Here is a 24,442-nt window from a genome sequence, read left to right on the forward strand (position 1 = left end):
AAGATTTGTGTTATCCTTAGCTAAATAAAACCCCCTTATGGGACGCTGTAAAAACAAAACCAAGCCCCAGAGGATACAGAACTAATTAGATCAGGATGCACTGCTCACCTCCATCTACCACAGTAAGAGATTTCACGCCTGTCCCATCCAGGTCCCCCCTCCTCAAGCACCCCCAAAACAAAGAAAATCCTGACCAGTACTTGGCATGACTGTGCACGAGCACAAATTTTGGTACAGAGTAAATGTTGTACAGCCCCCGGGGGTTTTCCAGGGTAACAGTGCCACTGAAGAACCAGGTGGAACGAGCCCCTGGTGTTGTGCAATGTCCTGTGGCAGTTGTGTGGCTGCCTGAGGTGCCATCATCGCTTCCTCCCTCCTGCTGGCGAGTCAGATTTGGGGTTTCCAGCGTGCACCACCCTTGGGCACCGCCCCATGCCCTGGGGTGGGAGCTGCTCAAACAGCAGCGCTGAGCTGAGCCCTCCCTGAGCTGAGCCCTCCCTGCACAGGCAGGAAACTGAGGCACGGCCCCCTCTCCATGGCTTGCTGATGAATGCCATGGCAAGTGCACACCGAGTGTGCCTTCAGCTGGACCTGGCTCTCCTGAGCCCTTATCTCTCGTCCTCCTCCAAATCAACATCATCATCTCTTCATCAAATAAATCTCTCCCCAGTGTTTTCCAGCAAAGCACTTCATTTCTCACAGACAGACCTGGGGCGCGCTGTTCTACATTAAATCAAAAAGCACTCATGTGTCCCACTGAGATTCTGCAGTGTTTGGAGTTTTGGTAATTTCTGGAGTTGTTATGAGTGTTTGCAGTTTCTGGAGATGTGCAGTCCACATCTCCACACATTCAAGGATCCTCACATTTTTCTTTTGTGAGATCGGTGTGGCTTCGGGGGGGGGGGGGGGTCGGAGGGTCTGGGGTGACTCTGCTGTGACACTCGGGGGCTTTGCAGCACAATTCAGTGCCCGGCTCAGCTGAGCCGGGTCCTGCAGCCACCTCCAGCCACACGGACCGTCCCCAATGTGCCACCCAGCCCGGGGCCACCTGGCTGGGGCTCGCGGGGAAGGTTTCTGCGTGGCTCATGTTCCCATGGAACCCAGCAGCCGAAAAGGGGAGTAAAGATGAAAATTATTCGGCTGTGCATTAACGCAGCCAACTTAGTGAGGGAAAACGCTCTCAAAGCGCTGCTGCTTCAACTTTTTCACACGTGCCTCACGTTTTTAATTGCTGTTAAAAATACTACTGGCTCAGCTTTGCCTGCTTCCCAGAAAGCGAGACTTTAGAGTCCTCAAACAGCTGAACCAAACCAGCCTAATTACGCTCCGTCTGCATCCGCTTTTAAAGCCCCTCCAGCCGCCCACCCCACCGTGAGAGCCCGCGCTCGCCCCTGGCAGCTCTCGGGGCTCTTCCCTTACCACCTCATCGAGCGACAAAGGGAAGAATGAGCATTGTCCCGGGCTGCCGCTTGATTTAGGGGAATGGGGGAAAAACTCTTTAAAACACGATATAAACCGCGCAGGTGAGACAACAAAGGTACAGTCGGTGTGCAGGCTGGAGAGCCGCGCTGGCCGCTGTTTGTTTACCGGGGGTGGCCCGGGGCTGCCCCGGCCCCGGGGGCTCACGCCTTTGTCGCCCGCCGGGGCGGGCCGGGCGCGGGGACTACATGGCCCAGCGTGCCCCGCTGCGCGGATCAATGGGGCTGATTTGAATAATCTGTGAGCCCTTGGACTCAGGCCAATCAGCCGTCAGGGACCCATGATAAATCGCAATGCATTATTGATAATAATAATTACTCTGACATGCGCATTCCGCCCAAATTTCCCAACTCTAGGAATTTGTTGTGAAGAGGAAAATAATTGCTACTATTGCATGCTCCCGATGCTGGTGCACCATGTCGCGACGGAAGCAGGCGAAGCCCCAGCACATCAACTCCGAGGAGCAGCCCCCAGATGCTGCAAGTGGTGAGCGCAGAGGGGGCGCGGAGCGGCCGCGGCTCCGGGCTCGGCTGATGCGCGGAGACGGCGGCGGGAGCGAGGGGCGCTTCCCGGGGGGCTTTTTCCACCCTCGTGCTTCATCCCCCGCGCCTTTCCCCCCGCGGGCTCCGCCACGAGCCGGCCCTCGGCTCGCCCCAGGTTTTTTGGGGGCCGAACTCCCCGGCGGGGCTCAGCGACGCACGGGCTCCTCGTTATTTTCGGGGGTTTCGGGTTGGGGCGGCTGCGGAGCGCAGCGCTGCCCCGCGATGCTCCGCACGCTCCCCCCGCGCCCGCGGAGCCTCCGCCGGGTCCCGCGTGGGGCCGCGACCGCGTGGGAGGGGAACCCCAAAGGCTCCCCGAGGCGGAGGGAATTGGGGGGATGGGGGTGAAGGGGTGGGGGAAGCAGGGGGTAAAATTTCAGAGAACTTCGGAGGGCTAGGAAATGGCTCGGGCTGGGTTTCCTCGGTGTGCTTAGCACTTTGTCGGGAGTTGGATGAGAATTTTTGTGGGGCTTAAAAAAAAAAAACGAACAAAAACGGGGGGAAAAGCCTCCACGCTCGGACTATTTTTGTTGGAGATCACAATCGCCCTGGACCTTTTGTAGCTTGACCTCCAGCCATCTTTGATTTCCGACTTCCTAAAATAACTCCGGTGAGCTAATGTGGGGTGTGCGCGAGCGCTTTGTATTTGGGCGGCGTGGGGGACTCGGCACCGCGGATCGCTCTCCCCAGTTTTGGGGAGCTCGCGTTCCTGGGCCGCGCTTCGGGAAAAGCAGAAAATTCTGGCCAAAATCGGCCGGGAGGTGCCGATGGGGTGGGCGTGCAGGGGAAGGGCAGGGGGCACTCGCTGGCGGCCCCCACGGGAGCGGGGCTGCCGGAGCAGCATCTCCCGAGCCGGGCTGCGGGGGCCGGCGGCTCCCGGCCCCGCCGGGGCTCTTCCCCCGCTCTCCCCGCGGAGCTCGGGACGCTCCCGCGGTGCCCGTCCCGCTCCCGTGCGGCGGGAGGAGGGCACGTCCCGGCTGGGTGGGGAGCGTTTGTTCGGAGTTGTTCGCGGTTGTTGTTCCGTGAGCCCCCCAAGAACTTTATTTGGGATCGTTGCTTGCGTTTGGGACTGGTTTTGTTTCCTTGCCTAGAACTGATCAAAACCCATGCACGTTACGGGATCCTGCTTATTCCCAGCCCGCAGGAGGTTCAGGCTCTTTAATTTTTTTTTTTTCCCTCCTCCCCCTTCTCCTCTTTGAGACGAAATGTGCAATTGTTGGGTCCGGTTAATGGTGACTTAAGAAACAGCATGCTGGCCAGAAGGCAATAAATCCCATGTTTAATGCATGACTGTTTTCCTTTGTGCATATGGTTAGGTTGGGGGATGGAGGTGATGTTTCCACATGTAAATCTCTGCCCGCTGCTGGAAAGGCACCTCCGGCCCCGCGCTGAAACAAAAGGGTTAATCACTCCTGATGCGGCCGCTGGGGCGGGGGAGGCGTGCGGGAGGGAGGGAGGGAGGATCGCTCCACACCGCGCTCTCCGGGGCAATGGCCAGCTGCTTTTTTGTTATTGTTGTTCGGGCTTTTTTCTCCCCTCCCTCCCGTTCTCAATTTTAACAACCAAACCCTGGATGAAATCCCTGCGGAGCCCTCAGCGGCCGCCCAGGCCGGCGGGCCTGGGGAAGCTGTGGCCCCGCCTGGGGGGATTCTCCTGCTGCTCGAGGGGTGCTGTGGATTTGGGGTGGTCGGGGCAGGTCCCGTCCTGCGGGATCTCCGCTCTCCGAAATGCAACCCGCGGCTGCGGCTCCGACGACTCGGACCGCCCGCCAATCTCCCAAATAGTCTTGATATTCCCCGCTCCAGGTGTGCCCGTAAATAATAAGTGATGAAGTTGCATAACAAAGTCGAAATTCCGCAGGGATTTGTCTGGGGCATTAGCGAGGATATACACACACTCGTAATAATAAAATCAAGCCCTTATCTCCCTTTTTGCAAGTATTCTCTTTTTTCGCAAAGCGATTTGGGACCCACCTCTGTGAACAATGCAGCGGGTTAAAGTGTCCCGCGAACCTGGGGATCCATTAACAGGTCAAAAAATCAGCAGGTGGTCGCAGGGGAATAATGCTACATACTGAAAATTAGCATTTCCACAAAGGGCTTGAAAATGCCTATTGTGCTGGATTGCTGCCATTAAAAATCGGATTCATTCTTAAAAATACAGTATCAAACTGCAACTTTTTTTTTTTGTTTTGTTTTCCCTCAGGGTAAAATTAGCGTAGTTTTGCTTCAATTATATCTCCGATTCGTGCGCCGAGCTCTGTAGAACTGGAGAGGCATGTTGGACGAGGAAAGGTTGATCCGGGAAAGCCCAAGTTTTGCGGTGGTTTATCTTAGGTTAGTTCCGTTTGCCCGGAGCTGCTGGCGGGGCTGGCCGCCCCGGGTGCGGGAGCATCCCCGCCGTGCCCGGGGTGCCGCAGCCCCGGCAAGGGGCAGAGGGTGCCGGGGGGCGGCGGGGGGCGATGCCCGGCTTGCTTTTCCTTGTACGTAAGTGCAGCATTATGTTGGTAGCGGGGATGGAGCCCTTTCGCCGCGCTCGGCGGCATGTGACGTTTTGACAGAGCTGCTGCTCTAACCTTTGCCTCCTCCTGCTTGCTGTGGGTGGTAAGTTGATGTCAGGCTCACAATTAGGACTCTCATGCAATTGACCTTGGCAGCGGGGTTTGTGCCGTTTAGCTCGCTCTTAAACACCGTGCGGGTGTTAAGTGTGGTCCAGGTAGGGCCGGGCAGGGCAGCGCGGGGGGCTCGGGGGGCCGCGGGCTCGGAGCCAGCCGGAGCCACCCCCGTGGCCGCGGATCGCGGTGCGGGGCTCGCTGTCAGCTCAGGTGGGTCCGGGGGGCGGTGGCCCCGCCCGGGGTGGTGGTGGCCCGGCGGGGCCGGAGCGCGGGCCGTGAGTGCCCTCCACCGACCGGCCCCGGCAGCGAGCACCGGGGCTCCGAGCGCGGCCCGGGGGGCTCCGAGCCCTCGGGGGGCAGCGCCTCCGCTCCCCGCTCGCCCCGCGGCTTGTAGCGCTTACTCTGCTCTTTAAGGCGCCTGTTCGCTGTGGTTTGTTCCGTCTTCGGCTGAATACCTCGCCTGAAGTTGTGCTTAGGCCAAAGGGGGAATTAGTAAGTAGATAATAAAATAATTGAAGCTTTGAGAGAGAGCCTTTAAGCACGAAATGCTGATTGTGGGGGGAACGCGTTCCTGCCTCGTTCTTGGGTAGAAAAACGCAGCTGGTGAATTCAGTGTAGAGAGCATCAAGGCCTTTGGAGTATCTCTGTAAGTTGTGAGTCCTGCGTTTTACTTACTCAAAAAAGTGACTTTGTCACAGCTAAAATGCGCTAAATGGTGTTTGAGAGTGGGAGAAGGGCGATTCGGGGCAGTTTAGAGCTTTTGGAAGCCCTCTCCTGTGGAGAAGGAGAAAACCATCAGGGAAGCGCGACCCTGAGAGCAGCAGCGAGGGGATGGCAGAGGGTTTGTGTCCAGGAGTGGAGGGGTGGTAATCAATCCTCCCTGAGTTAATTTAAACCGGGGAAGTGCATGGTCTTTGTTAACCTTAAAGTAAAAGTAGTTGGTCAGATGGAGGCTGTGGGGAAAGTAAACTCACCAAAGGTATCAAAACTCCTGAATAAAAAAACAAAGTGGGTGGGAAAGCTTCTGTTTCATCCCAATTCAAGTGAAATAAAGTTGAGGGGAAAAGTCACTAATGGCTTAGATGAGTGCTAGGCCAGCAGCACCCTTCTTGAAATCACACCAAATCACATTTACTTCACTCCTTTAACTGTTTTCCTAAAAAAAAAAAAAAATCATTTGAGCGGTGTGGATTTTATCAGCCTTCCTTGTCGATGACTGCCTTGTCCTACACAATAGTGGATTTTATCCATCCATTTGCCAGTGATTCAATCTAACCCCCCTGCTGGGTTTACTGCATTCTTCTAACTTATTGGATAACTAGATGCTGAGAGATAACATTCCTGAAATTCGGGGGTGGGGAGATAAAAAAACCACAGCAGAAGTCCTGTCCCTGGGAAGCCTTTGGAGAGGGTTGAGTGAAGTGCAGAGGAATGGTTGTAGCAGGGCAGTGCTGGGTAAATCCTCGTGGGCAGAGCTGCCCTCCTGGCATGAAAACCCCGAGTTCAGGCTGGTATTTAATTTCGGTGGTCACTGCTGGGTTCGGGCAGCTCAGGGGCTCTGATCACAGCACTTGGGGCAGGGAAGAGGAGCTAGTTACAAACCGCCATGATTTGCACAGAAGCTGTTGTGTTTTTTACAGAACCAGTCAATTGCTCCTTTGTTATTCCAGCTACTGTAAAATAACCCAGCGTTCTCCTTATGAATTCATCTAAACACCTTTCTTTAAGGTAAAAGGGAAAATAACGCATAACTTCCCTGTTTGTCATGCAGCAAGTCGTTTCAAGTCTGAATTGAATTTATTCAGAGTCCAGCTAATGCTTCACTGTCAGGGAAAGGAGAATAGGTGACAGGGCAGGGCTGCCACCCTCTGCTGCCCAGCCCAGGGACCCTCAGTGGGCTGGAGTCTCTTTCTCTGAGATGGCAGCTGCTGCTCAGAACCAGGAAAGTCACCAGAGCTCCTCAGAATGATGAAAATGAGGAGCGTGGGCTGTGCTGGGGATTGGGAAAGGGGCATTGAATTGAGTGTGATCTTATCAGCACAGAAGTAGAAAAATAAGAAGTATTATCATGGGAAAGGAGATAAATGATTGGATGCTTTGAAGCAGTTAAAGTTTGAGGACTTGTCTAGACATTATCCTGGAATATCTGCTTGGGGGTGGGCAACAGTGTTTAGTGCAGACATTACTGTGCCACGGGAACAAGTAAAAGCTGAGGTTATTTTTTATTATTTCATGACGTGGAAACAGTGTTGTTCTGCCTGGGGGATGGGACTGGGAAAGTCCCAAACACTTAGAGGATTTGGAAGAGATTTTTATGTTTTAGTATTCTATGAAATTCTATTTTAGTATTCTGTGAAACAGGAAAGTAGTCAAAGACCTCTCAAGTCAGTGTAGAGTAGTTCTGGAGGTTTATTTCGTTTTTTTTTTTTTTTTTTTTTAATCCAGGTACCTTCTTTCCAGGTATATCTGCTCAGAGTGTTGCAAAACGAGTTTAAAATAATCTGTTCTTGGTCCTGGTTGACCAGGTTGTGAATTGTGCAGTAGTTGTACTTGTCTGCCGGCTGGGCTTCTCTGTGTGTTTTTAGAGTTTAATCAGCTTTAGAGACATCACTTTAATGATATCTGGGATGGGAAATGTGTGCTGCCATTCTTGTTTCTTTCACTTAGAGGAGTTGTTTGGGCTGAAGGGGAAGTGTTTAATTTTCCCTGTTTAAATGGGAGGCATCCAAACATTTTTGATCCTAGTCGTGCTCAGAACTCCCTTCCTCCCTGTTCAAGGACTTGTGCAGGTTTGGATTTATTGCTCTGCAGATCACAGCAGAACAGGCCTCTGATAGTTGCCAATTTTTGTTATTGATAAATGTTTATTTTTACAAGTAAACTTTCACATGCAGTTGGTGCCACCCAGCATTAAACGGTTCAAGTTTGCTTTGTTGAGCACACTCAGTGCCCTTGTTGAGGTCAGAAGTGACAAGGGTTGCCATATCCTCCCTCAAGCAGGGTAATGTGCTCGAGTTGTCACCTGGACGTGGTCCCCTCCATGTTCAGGACACACCCAGGTGTGGGTTGGCCGCACCTTGCACAAGCCAAAGCCACAAGAAGCTCCTGAGCTTCACCTCGTCCCACCCCGGGGGGTGGCTGGGGACCCGGGGCTGGAGCCGGGCGGGTCAGGACAGGGGTGCCACCCTTCTGTGAGCCCTTGGCACCCCCGAATGAGAGCAAATCAGGCAGCTCCAGGGTGTCCCAGCCCGTGGGGGCTGGAATCCTGCCGGAGCCCTTTCTGCCTCCCCCTGGCTGGGAGGTTTTCCCCCCTGCCCTGAGCTCTGCCCCACCTCCAGCGAGCTGGGAGTTTGTTGTTTGAGGGATGGCAAGGCTGAGCAAAAACATCCTGTTTTGGTTGTATTTTCTCTTAACCTCTTGCAGTTCAGATATTTCCCCAAATTTTTTTTTTTTTTTTTGTCCATGTACAAATTGTGCTCAGTCTGAGCTGTGCTGTGCTGGTGGTGGAAGGGCAGGACTGGACTCTTGGCTTTCCCTGCCCTTTCCCAAAGTGGGTGAGTTGTGGGTACGGCTGGAGGAGGCCTCCTGCGAGGTCGGAAATGCCTTGGTGTAGTTTTGTGCACAGGACTTGTTACTTGTATTAGCTTTTAATAATCATAAGTATCAATGGGGACGCATACTCGAGGGTCGAATTTTGGATTTAATCATTATTTGCTACTGTGTCCATGTAGAGATTATAGTTGGGGTGTGTTTGCTTTCAAAGGATTTCAAAGCTAATACTGGCCTTGCTTGGCTGTTGTCAGCCCTCTTGGTTTGTAATTACTTTCATAATGGCAGAGCACAACTCGTTTAGATTGGTACAGTACGAACTGCTCAGAATTCCTGTGTTAACGATCTTGTCTGAGTTTCTGAGAGGTGGTTTACAAAGAATTAGAACCTGAAGTGTAAACAGCAGATAACTCATGTGTGGTGTTTTGCTCAGTGCTTCACCGCCTCCTCTGTCCTGGTGTTCCTTTTAAGCTGTGTTGCAGGTGCTGCCTTGCAGAACTCTTCCAGGGGATTTTTACCTGTATAAAGGGATTTGGAATGAATCTTTTTTCATTGATCCTTGTGAGAGTCCTTTAAAAATATGTTTTTTCTTGTAAACTGACCTGAGATGCAGATTAATTTGGGGTTGTGAAGGAATTGGCATCAAAACAAAGAGCAGAACTTCAGATTAATGTGCAAACTTGATTCCAGTGTCTTGTACTTTAATTTGCAATTTGGGTGGAGTCAGCAATCTTAATAGCGAATGCTTGGTCTAAATCTAGCAATTAATAATGTGACTTTCTTTCATTTTAAGGGAGTCCACAAGACGTCCCAGGTGATAGAGATGGTGAGATGAGTTCCAAAAGGTGCCGCACGGAGGAAACCAAAATCTGTGAGAAATGCTGTGCAGAATTCTTTGTTCTCTCTGAATTCCTTGAGCATAAGAAAAATTGCACTAAAAATCCGCCTGTTCTAATCATGAATGACAGCGAGGGAACAGTCCCCCCTGAGAGCTTCTCCGAGGCTCCTCTGGGGACCTTCCCGAGCGACCGAATGGATGGCAGGACACGCAAGGACATTCAGGCCAAGGGCTGCGCTGCCTCTGTGGAAAAGAGAGAAGGAAAAATGGATGCTGAGCCGGTAGGAGGAATGTACCTTAAAATAGAACCCCCCCTGACGCCTGCAGCTCCTGGCCTAAGCTATCTACCAAAACCCAAAGTACCGAACACTAACGTGACTCTGCAGACCATCCGTGGCACTAAGGTGGCCGTGAACCAGCGGACGTCGGACGCCATCTCCTCCTCGGCAGCCGGGTTCAACGCCATCCCCATGATCCTGGAGCAGCTGGTGTGCCTGCAGCAGCAGCAGCTCCAGCAGATCCAGCTGACGGAGCAGATCCGCATCCAGATCGCCATGATGGCTCCCCACGCCCTGCACCCCTCCATAGCAGCTGCTACTGACCCGCTCAAAGCTCTGGGTGCCCACATGTCCCAGCAGCTCTCGGCTGCCGTGGCTTTAATCGGACAGAAAGCTGGGAGCCAGAGCCTATCACTGGAATCCTTGAAGCAAGGAAAGCTACCTCATTCTAACACTGGCATTGCAGCCGCCAGCTCGCTGGCTGCTGGGCTCTCCTCCTCCTTCCCCCTGAAGCCAGAGGGGAGCCGAGGCCTCCCCGGCTCCATCTCTCAGTTCCCAAATCCTTTGCTACCTCAGTCCTCCGGCTCGGTCATCTTCCAGAACCCGCTTTCGGCCGTCTCGTCCGTGATGGATTCCTCAAAGAAGGGCAAGGGGAAACCGCCCAACATCAGCGTGTCCGAAAGCAAACCGAACGCAGAGGAGCCGTTCTTCAAACACAAGTGTAAATTCTGTGGGAAGGTCTTTGGCAACGACAGTGCCCTGCAGATCCACCTCCGCTCCCACACCGGGGAAAGGCCCTATAAGTGTAACATCTGTGGGAACCGCTTCACCACCAAAGGAAACCTCAAAGTGCATTTTCAGCGTCACAAAGACAAGTACCCCCACATAAAGATGAATCCTTACCCAGTTCCTGAGCACCTGGACAATGTTCCTACCAGCACTGGAATCCCGTACGGGATGTCTGTGCCACTGGATGAGTCCAACCTGATTGTGGACAGCAAACCTCTCCTAACAACTCTGCCTACCTCCGCAGCCACCGGCGCGCCTCAGGCCATCTCCAGCCTGGCAGGCATCAAGGAGGCTCTGCCTGGTACGTTCTCAAGTGAGCTGCAGTCGAGGCCCTCTCCCGAGAGTGAGGGTGGCTCCTCCTCATCGGGGGCGGTTGGCCACGAGTCAGGAACAGAGCAGAGCTTGAGCTCACCACAAGCTGCCTGCAGCGTGAGCATCTTCCATGTAGGTGGGTCAAACGAGCAAGGCTCAGAGACATCAAAACTCCAGCAGCTGGTTGAAAATATTGACAAGTCCACTTCTGATCCCAACGAGTGCCTGATCTGTCACAGAGTGCTGAGCTGCCAGAGCTCGCTGAAGATGCATTACCGCACCCACACTGGGGAGAGGCCGTTCAAGTGTAAGATCTGTGGCCGTGCCTTCTCCACTAAAGGGAACCTCAAAACCCACTATGGCGTCCACCGGGCCAACACCCCGTTGAAGATGCAGCACTCGTGTCCCATTTGCCAGAAGAAGTTTACAAACGCCGTGGTGCTGCAGCAGCACATCCGCATGCACATGGGCGGGCAGATCCCCAACACCCCGATGCCAGAATCCCCCTGCGACAGCGCCGAGGCGGATCCTGCCGTGCCCGAGAAGAACGGAGACGTCGGTCGCCCAGAGGAGATCGTGGAAAGCATAGACATGGAAGATGACATGGACTCTCAGGATGGCCCCCAGAGTTCCTCCAAACCTCCTACTCCATATGATGCACAATCAGAGTCGCCCGCCGCGGCCGCCGCCTTCTCTGGGGTTGCAGCGCTGGAGAACCAGATGAAGATGGTCACCTCCTCGCTGAGCTTGCAGCGGCAGAGCAGTCTGAAGTCCAGCGACAACGGCTCAGCAGAGAGCGATGGCATGACCAACGACTCGTCCTCGGTGGCGGGCGATGCTGACTACCAGAACGGCAGGAGCCCCGCCGCCTCCGAGGCCGCCTCGCTGCAGGCGCCGTCTCCGGCCAACAGCCAGGCTGAGAGCGTCAGGTCCAAGTCACCTGCCTTCAACAACCAGGAGGATTCGGGCACGGGGAGTAAATCCGAGGGTGCTGAGAGCGCTCCTGCAGAAGTGGAAGGGGTTGTCGGAGCTTTGGATTTAACGTACGGCAACGTCGGTCGGAAGGTCATCAAGGAAGAGCCTGGGCTACACTTTGCAAATGGAGAATATGGTGAGTAAAGCAGAGTGTTGGCAGGGATTTGGGGTGTGGCAGTAGGAAATCAATCCTAAAAGGACCAACAGGAAACCAAACTTCCTTAGCTTTCCCCTCTTCCTGCTCCTCTGTTTGGATAAGGGCATAGGCCCTGTAAACTTTTCCTGACTAAGTCAGGCCCAAAATTCAAAAGCTTAACTGCTGTCATCTCCTTGAAATTAATGTAGACTGTGCCCTCTCTGTCTTTCATGGGCTCACTTGACATGTCCTTATAGCTTTTTAAAAATCCACATCTGTGTTTTAAGGGAAAACTACTTATCCCAATGGTGATCTGGAAACCCTAAAATAGTCTGTGTGGTTTTCAGGCTCTGTAGCATTGAGGTTAAGGTTGATCTAAATTTGACCTGAAAGGCTTTCTGTATCATAAGCTCACAAAACAAACCCCGGGATGAACTGATTTGTTTTGGGTTATCCTAGGAAGTGTGGTGGCCTCTGCAGATGTGCTCTTCAGACACCTACAGCTTCAAAGGCAGGGCCTCGAGTCTCAGCCAGGCTTAAGCTTGGAAGCAGAATTAGGTTGGGATAAAAGCATAACCTTTGCTTTCTTTCCAGGTCGAAGCAGTATTCCAGCTGCCTTTGTCAGAGCCCCACCAGCCCTGATAAAAATGGAGCTGCCCAGCGATCGTCCCCTCAGCACTGGCCACTTCATTGGCCCTCCAGCTCTGTCCCCTGGGGTCACCCCTCTGCTGGTGCCACGCCCCAAGTTCTGCCGTCCTGCCAAACAGCACATCTGCACTACCTGTGGGAAGAACTTCTCCTCTGCCAGCGCCCTGCAGATCCACGAGCGCACCCACACCGGGGAGAAGCCCTTTGCCTGCACCATCTGTGGGAGAGCCTTCACCACCAAAGGCAACCTGAAGGTGCGTCCTGTCTGTTGTCATCTCCTTGCTCTGTGACAATAAGGCTAGGGATGGAAAGGCTGTTTGTAATAGTTGAGCTGCCTCTGAGACAGCACTGATTTTCTCTTAGTTCCTCAAATGCTTACTTTGACCCTTGTCTCCTTCCTGAGCTTCTCCACACAGCTTTTTGTGGAAGTGTTACTGAGATCACCCTCAGGTCTTTGCTGCTGTCCTTGACTTTCCTTTTGGGATGGAAGGGGAGCCTTAGCCCTCACTAAGCAGATTGCTTTCTTTTTTAATTTGGATTTGGATGTGTCAAGACATCAGTATTTCATAGGCTGCTACAAAATACTGCCTGCTGAGTAAATGCATTACACTGCAGTGCTTGAAATTTTGTGAGATGAGGAGGGATAAACTGGGATAATCCTGAGATGACAAAGTGCTTGGGGATTGTGGCTAAGCACACACTGAAGAAGCGCTGTGAGTCTGTCCTTTTGCCAGATGAATCCATCCATCTGCCCCGCGAGGGATTCAGCTCCCTCACTTGCACAGAAGCTTCTCCCTCCCTGTGAGAACCTCTTCAAGCTCTTCAGTCCTCTTGCAAAAATGCTGATGGGGGGAGAAAATACTCTGCAGTGTGTGAGCAGTGCCTTGCTGGAAGCACCAGCAGAATGTGGTGTGGAAGATTTCAGCTTAACTGAACCTCTGCCAAATTACTTGGTGGTTTTTTGCATTACCCAGTATTTCTTTCAGTGTGGTCTGTTTGCAGCAGATAATGTGGTTTCTGTTTTGGGGGAGAGAGGGTGTCTTTGCCAACAGCACTTTTTCCAGGTGTAAAACACAGTCCTTCAAGCCCTCTAGCAGCCAACTCCAGAGAGCCACGGCGATGTCAGGCAGTGAATGACCGTGTCGTACACATGCCAGGAAGGGAACTCTGACAAGAACCACCCAACTTAATATTTACCTGAATGCAAACAGAGCAAGCCTGCCTTCTTTGGGCCACTTGGCTGCAGGCAAAGTAGAATTTGGGTCCACCACGGAGGAGCTGCAGAATTAACCATTCTCTTTGCTTTCCCCCCTCTCCGGAAGGTCCACGTAGGAACCCACATGTGGAACAACTCAGCCAGGCGGGGCAGGCGGCTGTCCATCGACAACCCCATGGCCCTGCTGGGCAACGACCCCAAGAAGGTGTCGGAGATGTTCCCCAAGGAGATGGTGGCGCCCTCGGTGAGCATCGACCCCGCCGTGTGGAACCAGTACGCGGCCGTGCTCAGCAACGGGCTGGCCGTGAAGGCCAACGAGATCTCGGTGATCCAGAGCGGGGCCCTGCCCGCCCTGCCCGTGCCCCTGGCCGGGGGCTCGCCCCTGAACTCTGCCCCAGCCGCCAAGGCGGACCCGGCCCCGGCTGGCGCTGCCGAGGCGGAGAAGGCGGGCGGCGCTGCTGCAGACAGTGTGCCAAAACACCAGTTCCCTCTCTTCCTGGAGGAGAACAAAATCGCCGTCAGCTAAGGACTCGAGAGGAGTTGACCTACAGAAAGAACAAATATATATAGACACAAACATATATTTTTAAGAGATTCCACTTCGGCCTCCTATTTTCCTATTGACGTGCAAATGATTTTATGGTTGTCTTTGTAAGAGTTGCCCAGAGTACAATCATGATATTGCTTTGCAAATAGTAATTAATAAATAATAGGATTTCCTTCTATTTGGAAAGATGCGGGTCTTGCAAAGTAGTTCTTACGTGTGACTTTAATGTGTACAAGCCTTACAGAAGTTTCTACAACTTGAAATTCCAAAGGTTAGAATATTTACCTCTTTGTTTAGAGTGATAATGGGGGTTTTGAATGGAGTGGAACAACCTACTGTCGATGGAAAAGCTTCTATTTACTGATGAGAAATGGAAACTATTGATGCGGGTAAATATCCTAGAATGTCTGCCACCCTCTTAGAGTTTTTCTGTTTGGATTTTTGGCTCTGTGTGGTTTCTGAATGTACTTTTTCTTAATAATTGCTATAAAAACTACAAAGTTGTTTTTTTAATTCCTTTGGTTTTTTGCCTCAGAAGTTCTATGAAAAGCAAGTTGCTGTTTTTCTTTAGTCACTGCTCCTAAGTAATTAATTCTTTGTGTTGTTGACTGCTGCTTATTTAATACTACTACTAGGACAGTCGTTCAATATAGTGCCAAAATTCCTGCTTCCAAAGATGTGCAGTTTTTCCTAGATGTTTTATTTCAATACCGAGAGCCCCAAACAAGCATGGGTGGGTATGTATATACTTTTTTTTTGTTTGTTTCTTCTTGAAAGGGAAGACTTGCCTTGGGAAGTCAGGTCTGAAAGCTCTGCGAGGAATCTCAGGTGACTGTTGCAATTTGCCATGGGAACTGGTTTCCTTTGCAAGAGACTTTTTGTTTTTATTTTTTATTTTTCGTTTGGGTAATTTAGGAGATCAGTCTGTGTAAACCTGTATTTAAATATGAAGTATTCATGCTTAGGTTAAATGTTTTGTGGGTTTTTGGATGGCATTCCTACTCTGGTCATTAAGGTTTTTTTGGTGGTCTGTGGGCTTGCATTCCACCAAAAAGGTAATTAATGATCCGTGTGTGTTGTATGAAGGTTGCTGGGATAGTCATCTGGATTCTAAGTTATCTACCTCATTTTTTCCTTTTGTAGTTGTAGTGTCTATTTTTTCTAATAATGACCACTGTAATGACTGAGATCCAAGCAGATGCTTCCATGCACTATGTGAAACCAAAACCTGTTGTATTATTAGTGGAAGCACCTGGGGAGTTGCTGGACTGACCTTTCACTATTCCTCGAACGCCTGCTGGAACTGGATGTGGAGTGGGATCTGAACCAGGCTGCAAAAGGGAGCGTTTGGTGTGGAAGGACTGAAGGAGGGAAAGAAACCTGGCTGTTGACTGCAGGAAATCTTCAAGTCCAGTCTCTTGTGGAAGGCCCCAAAAATGCAGATTTACCAAAAGTTCGTGTGATGTTGTTGCACCTGATTCTTGCTTATGATCTCTGTATGCCGAGTTGTGCCTTTCCCGCTGGACTTGTGGGTAAGAACATACCAGTACCTGTTTACACTGTAAAATGGATATTGTTACATAGACCACCCAAAAGGCATCCCAGTTGTCACATTTCTACATTGTGAATGTATGACTTTGAAGAACTCTGTAGTTTTGAGTATCTACTGATGCGTTTCTGTTGACATTTTTGAGAATAAATTTTGGGATGGCTTTTTCACACTTGGTGCTGAACATTTTTCTGGCCAAATGTTTAGTGCCTGCTGAAGAGCGAGTTCAGGAGGCAGCATGCTGCTTCACTCCAGGGACCTGACATCCAGGAGCTAGAGTTGGGCTCTAGTTCATTGCTTAGAACAACAGGGGCTAGGAAGCTGTGGAGGAGTTGGAGATCCATTCCTCAAGAACAGCTGGGGTTTGTTGTAGGGGTTGGGATGTGCTAGGGATGTTGATTTCCACTCTAGAACAGAATGACAGGAATATGTGCAATCATTTTTGTACTGTGATCATTCTACAAAGGGAAAAAGAATATTAAGTTGTCAAATTGCCAGTGCCTGAAGATGCTGGCTGCATGGAAAAGGGATAAATAACTTCTAATGAGCAAAGCAAAACAGTGCTGAGAACAGCCTTGATAATATGGAAAAGTGCTGGGATCCTCATTCTGGCAACATAATCCAGCAAATGTGTTTTGCCTTTGGGAGGTAACAGAGAAGGAAAAGGGAGCCCTAAAGCTGCACCTTTCCAACATCAGAGCTGCCTGATCACGGTGCTCCTTGCTCAGTCCTTGGGAGTGCAAAGAGAGGCAGGAAGCAAATGCTTTTTCTCATCTCTGCCAAGCTCTGAAGGAAGGTGTAGGGAGGGCAGGACAAAGCTGAGGAAGCTCTGTCCCTTGTAGTGGTGGGTTGGATTTCTGGCCACGCTGGGGGGCTCTGACTGCCTCTTCATTACCCTCCATAGCAGTGTAATTCCATATGCTCACTAGGGTGGGAATTCACACTTCAGGGGTGTTGCTCAGCAGCTTGGATGGTCAGGGGAAGTGGGGAGGGAAGGAGTTTTATAAAGCCTGAGTGCTGGTCTAGAGCTACACAGCCAGGAAGGTGCTGGCACAGCAGGCCAGCACAAGGCTGTGGCACACAGGTGTGATGTCATTGGTAATTATTCCAATAGGAATGGGTCAGGCTGGGCTGTGCCTGCCCTGGGCCAGAGCCCAATGCTGTGACCTGGCCCAGGACACTCAGGGCTTTGCTCTCCTGGCCCAGGACACTCAGGGCTCTGCTCTCCAGGCCATGTGCCAGGTGCTGGCTGTGCCCCATGCTGTGACAGCCTGGTGACAGGGCAGCTCCAGGCTGGAGCAGGGTGAAATCCCTGGCTAAGCCAGCAGGTCCTGGATCTTCCCACAGCTCCTGGGTAACAGGTAGGACCTATCTGAGCCTGTCCCCACAGCAGGAGCTGGGCCACAGGGATGCTCCTGCTGCAGGGGAGAGTGCAAAGCAAGCAGGGCTGGGGATTACCTGCTCTCCCAGGTGTGAGAGCTGAACCAGCGCCTTGGGCAAGTCCCTGTGCTGGAACTGCCCACAGTGGCAAATGTGCTCAGCTTACAGTAACATCTACAGTTCCATCTCAGCAATTAAAAGAGACAGCTGCCTGTCCTGTGGCCGTGGCTGATGTGACTCAGGAGCGAGTTAACGGAGCTGCTGCAGCTGCAGTGGTGTGAGAGCACAGTGAACTCGGTATGTGCCCTGTCTCTGCTCATTAGCCTCTCCTCTTGCCTGGAGGACTTTCTTGTTGGTGTTTGTTATTGCTTGCTTTGCTCCTCACTCAGAGGATTTACAGGCTGTTGCTGTTGTATAAGTAGCAGATGTGCTTGCACGAGCTAAGGTAAAATCTGGCTTGCTTAAATGTCAAATTTGAACTTAAACATTGCATTGCTTAAAACAAAAAGACCTGAACAGTAAGTAAGTACATTTGCTTTACCTTAATGTATTACCTCAAGTATTCCTCTAAGGAAAGATTTCTTTTAACCTGCCCTTTCTGTTCAAAGCTTCCCAAGAAGTAGGTGGGAACTTAGAGGGAATTGGACAATTGTAGATAAGCAGCTCTGGGCTGAGCTCAGTTGAGGCTGGTTTGCCTTTCCACAGCTGGCAGTGGGGGAAGGATTTGGCTGAGGTGTTTGAACTGACAGGATGGCAGAGAGGGGCTGAAACAACAGGAAAGAGATGAGTATGACTTTTTTTTTTTTTTTTTTTTTTTTTTTTTTTTTTTTTTTTTTTTTTTTCTTTCCTGTTGAAGGCCATGGTGCTCCTTGCAGAGTTCGGAGCCTGGAGTCAGGGAAGGTGATCGTTTCTGTCTGCAGAGACAGAAAGCTGCCCTGGTGTGATCCCAGGAGGTTTCTGCTCAGAGCTGAGGCTTTCTTGGTGCTTTTGTGTGCTGAGTGCTCAGCCCAGAGGGCTCCTCTCTGCCTGCCCTTGCCCTGCCTCCCTGCTGGCCGGGCTGTGCTGAGTGCTGGCCTCACGTGTTTGACTTCAGCTCACATTCACCACTGACCTAGAAAAGCTCCTGGCACTGCACAGCCACAGCAGGACAGGAAACAGCTCAGAGGCACAGAAAGAACCAGCAATTACACACTCCTGGAGCCCATTACCATGCTATCTATTCTGTTATCATGTCTTCTGCTTTGTGCACGTGGAGCTCTTTGCACATAAAGGGCCGTGGTCTTTGCAGCCTTCTGATTGCTGCTGGTGCTGGCTGCTTTCTTGGGATGCTTGTTCGTTAATGCCTGTTGTAAGTGATGTTGTGCTGGACTTCCAGCCACTCTCTGGCAGCATCACTCTCCTTTAAACTTCTTTGTTGTCGTATCTGATTGTCACATCTCACAAGCCAAAGATTCACTTCTCTGACTCAATTACTTTGTGCAGAAAGTGGAGTCCCAAGTTAGAATGAGAACAGGTGGGTCTCATCATGGGCCTTGTTCTCCATACTTGGCTTAGGCAAAATCCAGACATGACTAAACATTTGTGTAAGTGTCTCTCTAAAGAAAACTAAAACCCCAAATCCAGTAAAATTCACAATATCTAGTGCTATTAAATATATATGTTTATTTATTTGTCCCCAGCCCAGAGCTCTGAGTGGCTCCTCCAGGAATTCCTGGGACACCTCCAGGGATGGGCACTCCAACCCTCCCTGGGCAGCCCCTGCCAAGGTCTGAGCCCCCTTCCCAGGAGGGACAAAACTGAGCAAACTGAGCTGAGTCAAACACTCAGATTATGAACCCATGGGAATCTGAGGGCCAGGCACACAAACCACAGCGTGCTGTGAGCAGAAGGTGAGGCAGGAGGGGTGCATGGGGAAAAGAATGACAAATAAGCTGTATTCTCAGTGTAGTACTACAGAATCAGTCCTGAAATCCTCTGTTCACTGCTCTTCCCAGATACTCCTGGCCCTGCAGCCCTGTGCATGATGACAGAGGGTGTTTGTAAATCAGATTACCTGGATTGGCTTCACAGCCCTGCACAGTCCTGTCCACCCACTTGGCAAAGTTTGTTTTAGAAAAATTTGTCTCCATGCAGTCTAGATGTTCAGAATACCAAACATAACTGTTTAATTTTTTTTTTTTTTTGACACACTGTTTTGGTTCTCTTTCCCACGAAACCAGATTACTTAGGTCCTTAAAGTTCAGCACACATTCAGGTGATTTGCTGCCTCGGGGTATCTAAATTTCTGTATGTATTAAAAGTACTCCACCTATCTCAAGTCCCAAAGTCCAGATTTGAAAAACAGCAAATTCCTTCATTACTTATTCTTCTGCCTTCCCTAAATTCTTCTAGTCTTAAATGACAAAATAACTACATTATGTAGGGATTTGGGTCTTCTTACTTTTTATAAAAGTTGCACATATGAAACGTGTAACAAATATTTTCAGTTTATAGCTTTACATTTTTTTATCACACTCCCAGGAGGTGTAACACAAAACCAATATGGCAAGAATTCACAGAACAGCTACAGCTAATAGCCAGATCATGTCAAGAGCTAACAAAATACAAACATAAAATGCAAGTGGGAGCGTATTTGTCTAGAAAGCCTTTTTCTTTCTTCATTTCTTTAGCTGACAGCTGTCCTAGCTGAACGACAGTTCGACTATTATAGTTTTAAAAATTAGGTGCTAAAGGGTTGTTTTCTTCTTGATCCACAACATATAATTATGCGGGGAAGAAAAAGATCCTACACAAAGACTGCACTTCCTCAGAGCAGTATCTGCTCTGAAACTTCATTATGAGAATGCCAAATGTTCCCTGCACGGCAGAGCCCATGGCAGTGGGAGCTTTATTGTAGTTTCCCTTAGCAAGTGTTGATGGATTTATGGAGGGCTTCATTAAATATAGGCTTAAAGGATATCCGCTATCGCCCACTTGTCAAAAGCCAAAATAATATCAAAGCCATGGGTGCAGCTCAGGGCTGCAGGTGTTAACAGTGCTCACTAATCTGGGAGTGCTTCAGCCCCCAATTAATGGCAGCGCTCTTGTCTGAGCCCAGCCCTCTCAGAGATAAATTTCCAAGATGAATGCATCCCGTGGAGGCTGAGGGCACTTGTACAATGATCCCACCCTGCTGATGGCTCGTGCTGGGCTGTCCCAGCTCGGGCTTGTGTTTCCCTGTGGTGCCTTGAGAGGCTCCCTGGAACAGAGGCTGGGCAGAGTTAAAGAAAAAAGCAGGGATTTATTAAAAGGCCTTCAAAGAACACACCTTGGGCAGTGCAAGAGTCTGGCTAAGTTACACCCAAGATAGATGGTGAGTTACAAGTTTTCACACTTTTATAAGTTTTGGTCCATTTCCATTTTGGTGTTAATTGTCCAGTTACAGCTCCAGGTTATGCAGTCCCATCCTCCCAAATCGCTCTCCTCAATTCCCTGTTGTTTGCATTTTTTGGGCCTGAAGCTGCATTGGCTCTGGGGATGGGAAAGGATTGTTTTGTGTGACTGAGCTGTGAGGAGAACCTGCTAACACTTTGTATGAAGTTCAGAGTCACATACCAGTGCAGTACAGAATCTGGGAAATATGAAAGCTAAAACTTGAGGCAGGACATGACTCTCAGTGCTCCTTTCCCAGCAGTGGTTCCGTGTGTGGAGCTGAGCTGGGAATGGGCAGCTTTGGCAGGTTTGCTCTGGTTTGGGGGGATTGAATGGCACAGCCCAGGCTCTCATTTTGGGGGGATTGAATGGCACAGCCCAGGCTCTGGTTTTGGGGGATTGAATGGCACAGCCCAGGCTCTCATTTTGGGGGGATTGAATGGCACAGCCCAGGCTCTCATTTTGGGGATTGAATGGCACAGCCCAGGCTCTCATTTTGGGGGGATTGAATGGCACAGCCCAGGCTCTCATTTTGGGGATTGAATGGCACAGCCCAGGCTCTCATTTTGGGGGGATTGAATGGCACAGCCCAGGCTCTCATTTTGGGGGGATTGAATGGCACAGCCCAGGCTCTCATTTTGGGGGGATTGAATGGCACAGCCCAGGCTCTGGTTTTGGGGGATTGAATGGCACAGCCCAGCCCTGTTTCAGTGCTGCTTGAGGAGCAGTGGTGTTCCACAGCACCTAGCCCTCCTCTTTGCCTGTCACTGTGGGAGTGAGTCAGAGCACAGGGAGTTATCCCAGTGTAGGAGCCGAGTGCTGCCCCTTTGCCCTTGGCAACCAAACCTCTTCTCCTGCTTTCCTCACCAACGGGGCAGCTGCAAACACAGCCCTGGAACAAAGCTGCAAATACCATCTGCAACGGGCTGTGCTTCCAGACAAAGGGGGTGCACCCTGGTGTTTGTAAAACATGCACTTATGGAATCAGATAAGAACAGGTACAAAGAATAATGGCACAACTCGGGCTGCCTGTGGAATTATAAACATTTTGTTCAACCAGTTGTACACCCTTAGTCTGAGCCAACTCCTTAGATGTCAGAATTCTCTATATTTTGATATGGTTAGGGAAAAACATAAAGTAAACAAACCCCAAAAGTAGTTCCAAAATTGAATTAACCTTTCAGCTAATAAGTCAAACAGGATGTAATTATTATGACTTTCCTCTGTGTTCATCAGGAAAAAAACATAGTGCTATGCATTAAAAGCCCAATTATTTATTTAGTAGGGAGCTATAATGGAACAAAATTTATAGCATATTGTGCTAAATAGGTAAAGAGTGCAATTTGCAAATGCATTGTCAGAACCACCCATCCATTGTTTGAGTGGGAAACTGGCACCAGGACTTGCTCCTTGAAGGAGTACGGGCAGACCCCCAAAACACAATTTATTTAGGTGTTCTTTGATCAGTGGAGCTGAGAGACCTGGGTGCATTTGAGGACCAGGGGTGCCCTGAAGGCCTCACGTGTGGGTGAGAAATTGGTGTCACGGGCAGAGAGCAGGGAGCAAAGCCACGGGGACAAGGAGGGGACAGAGCTCTGCACCATGGAGCTGCAGGGGTGAAAGGCAACAGATAAGACAGCAAGGCTTCCAAAACAGTGGGAAACTGTTTGTGGCAGGCAGAGACTGATGGACACAGGAATTTCTGGTTTGATTAAGATGCACCTGCAGCCAGGTGTGTCCACAGGCTGGGCTTTGCCAGGATCAGCTTCCACTTGTCTGTGTGAGCCTGAACCATGGGACACTCAGTGCATAACACACAATCCTGCTGGCAAAGCAGGTGTGCTTGTGCTGCCTGCTCAGGAAAAGGCATTAAATCACCCCAATCCACAGCCTGGTACTTTCATCCAACCTTTGTGTTCAAAATGGGGCTCTGCCTTGGACTTGCCAATAAACCATTCCTGGGTTAAATGGATTTATGGGGTGCAGTGGTGAGAACTGTGACAGTGTCTGAGGGACTCTCCCTACAGGACAACCTCAGAGGGGGCCAAGTGGCCCAGCTCTGGTTCTAAGAAAAATCATGTGCTGGGATCACAAAGAGGGATATAAAACTCCTTGCTCTGCTGTTAATTTAATCATCCAGGAAGAAAGAAGTCCTGTGAGAAAAAAAAAAAACCAACCCCCAAACCAACATAGATAATGATTTAAAATTATGGAAAATTTCTCAGCTCCTTTTAATTAGCAGTGGTGCAATATTAATTCTGAGCTTGCAGGGCCCCTTTGTGAACCTGAAGTTCTGTGCTTGCAAAAATAGAGCATCAAAGCAAGCCAGTGGCATCAGAAAAAAACAAAATCGGTTTTATTTCACTTGATTTAACAATTCTAACTTCTCAGACTGGGGCTGGAGGTTTTCCCTTGGGCATTCCTTCTCAACAGGAGAATGAAAATCAAAGGCCTGGAAACCAGGAGAGCTCATACCTGCTGTGAGTGCTGCTGAGATCACAAGTAAATCCTTCCAGCAAAGCAAATGTTATGCCAGAAATATGTCAAGGAGTGGGTTTAGTCCATTGGGCTACAGCCTGGTCTAGACCCTCCAGAGTGATTTCCTAACTAAAAACCAAAAGTGTCTCAACACAAGACAGAAAATCAGTGCCCATAAGGGAGGCTTTGAGAGTTTTTCTGGCTCCTCAGATGCTGTGTGAGGCTGCAGGGCATCCCTTTGCTCCTCCTTTAGGATTTCTGGGACTGAGTCACCTTGCAGCAGTCAGTGGTTCCTTCTCCCACGTTCTTGGGTGTCAGAGAGGGGCAGGAATGACATGGAGGAGCTTCAGCTGCTCCATGTAAAGGAGAGATGTCCTAAAGTTCTGTCTGATCACAAAGATGTCAAGGGCATAAAAGAATGCTGGATGTTTTCAAATCCAGTGCCACTTTCACATCGAAGCAAATGAAAGATGGCATTTGATAAGTTTTGTTTTAATTGAGGTTGGAGGCTCAGAGTGGCATTCCAGCCTGTACAGCATTAGGGCAGTGGGTTTGTGGCAATGGTGTGACAAGGTCCTGTTTAGGTTCTTCAGTTGCTCCTTTTATGAAATTATCATTTGCAGTGAAATCTAGTATCCTATCCTTTCATACAAAAAAAAAAAAAATCAGATGTAGAATATGAGAAAAAATAGAGCAAATATGATTCATGAGCCAAAGTGTTTGTGGGAGAAGGGATTTCTGTTTCTACTTCAGTGGGAAATAAGAAATTAAAACATGGTATTACTTAACTGAAATACAGCCTAAAAATCAATCCTACAAATAATTTTTGCAGCAAGACGGCCCAAGTTAGGATGGCATTGGAAATATCTGTCTAAACAGTCTCAGTTCTGGTGCCTGAAACTGGTGTAACTCTTCATTGTCTTGCTGAAATGTCCTCATTGCAAAATGCCAGGATGACTCTGCTTCAACTGTAAGGGAAAGCATTAAATGACAGTTGCAGTTTTTGTGCTGCTGTAATCTATAGTGTAACGAGATGCTTGAAATCAGAAACACAAGTGCTGGAGCAATTTGTGCCTAAATTTGCAGAGGACATCTGAACTGGGATCCAGAAACGGTCGTTGAGAGGAGGAGGTGAAGGTCACCGAGCAAGCAGGGGGCGAGCAGCAGCAGCAGCAGAGATCCCATCCCTGTGCTGTGGGTGGGCTGCGTTAGAGGGGGGGAGCTGAGCCCGCAGTTGCGGGTGGCAGAGCACACGCGGGGGGTGGCAGAGCACACGCGGGGTGAGCTGCGGGCCTTGGGCCGGCCAGGAGCGCTCAGCGCAGAGCTGCTGAGCCTGGGAGAGAACGGGAAACGAACGCGGGGCGCCGGGGAAAGGGCACGACAGGGCGAAGGGCAGAGCAGGTGACGGATGGGGACGGGGCAGGGCATGGCTGGGAGGGGCAAATCAGGGTGTGGCAGATCAGGGCGGGGCTGCTCTGCCCGGTCCGACGTGGGGCGGACCCGACCCTACCCGACCCCAGCGGGTCCGCGGAGCCGCCAGGTGCCGGCGCTCGGGGCCGGGCCGGCGGAGCATCCCTGGCCGCGCGGCGCGGCGCTGCCCGGAGCGGCGGGGAGCGGCGGGGCGGAGCCGGCGGGTGGGGCGGGCGCGGCACCTGCGTGCTGGGAGCCGGCGGCGCCGGGCCGGCCCCTCGGCGGTGCCGCCAG

At 50.6% G+C, this 24,442-nt stretch overlaps 1 protein-coding gene across 2 annotated transcripts; it reads left to right on the forward strand.

The window, feature by feature from the left end:
* Window positions 1-1,823: 1,823 nt before the first annotated feature.
* Window positions 1,824-15,633, forward strand: SALL4 (spalt like transcription factor 4). Of its 2 annotated transcripts, none has more exons than XM_009093158.2 (4): window positions 1,824-1,965; window positions 8,975-11,509; window positions 12,104-12,411; window positions 13,480-15,633. In XM_009093158.2, exons 1-4 carry the CDS (start codon window positions 1,896-1,898, stop codon window positions 13,897-13,899), a joined length of 3,333 nt encoding a protein of 1,110 aa, XP_009091406.1. In that variant the 5' UTR covers window positions 1,824-1,895; the 3' UTR covers window positions 13,900-15,633. The 2 variants fall into 2 exon arrangements, with proteins under 2 accessions (XP_009091406.1, XP_050838206.1); XM_050982249.1 differs by lacking the exon at window positions 1,824-1,965 and adding an exon at window positions 4,227-4,354.
* The last annotated feature ends 8,809 nt before the right edge of the window (window positions 15,634-24,442 follow it).

The sequence above is a fragment of the Serinus canaria genome, chromosome 20, assembly GCF_022539315.1.
Source record: "Serinus canaria isolate serCan28SL12 chromosome 20, serCan2020, whole genome shotgun sequence".
NCBI lineage: Eukaryota > Metazoa > Chordata > Aves > Passeriformes > Fringillidae > Serinus > Serinus canaria.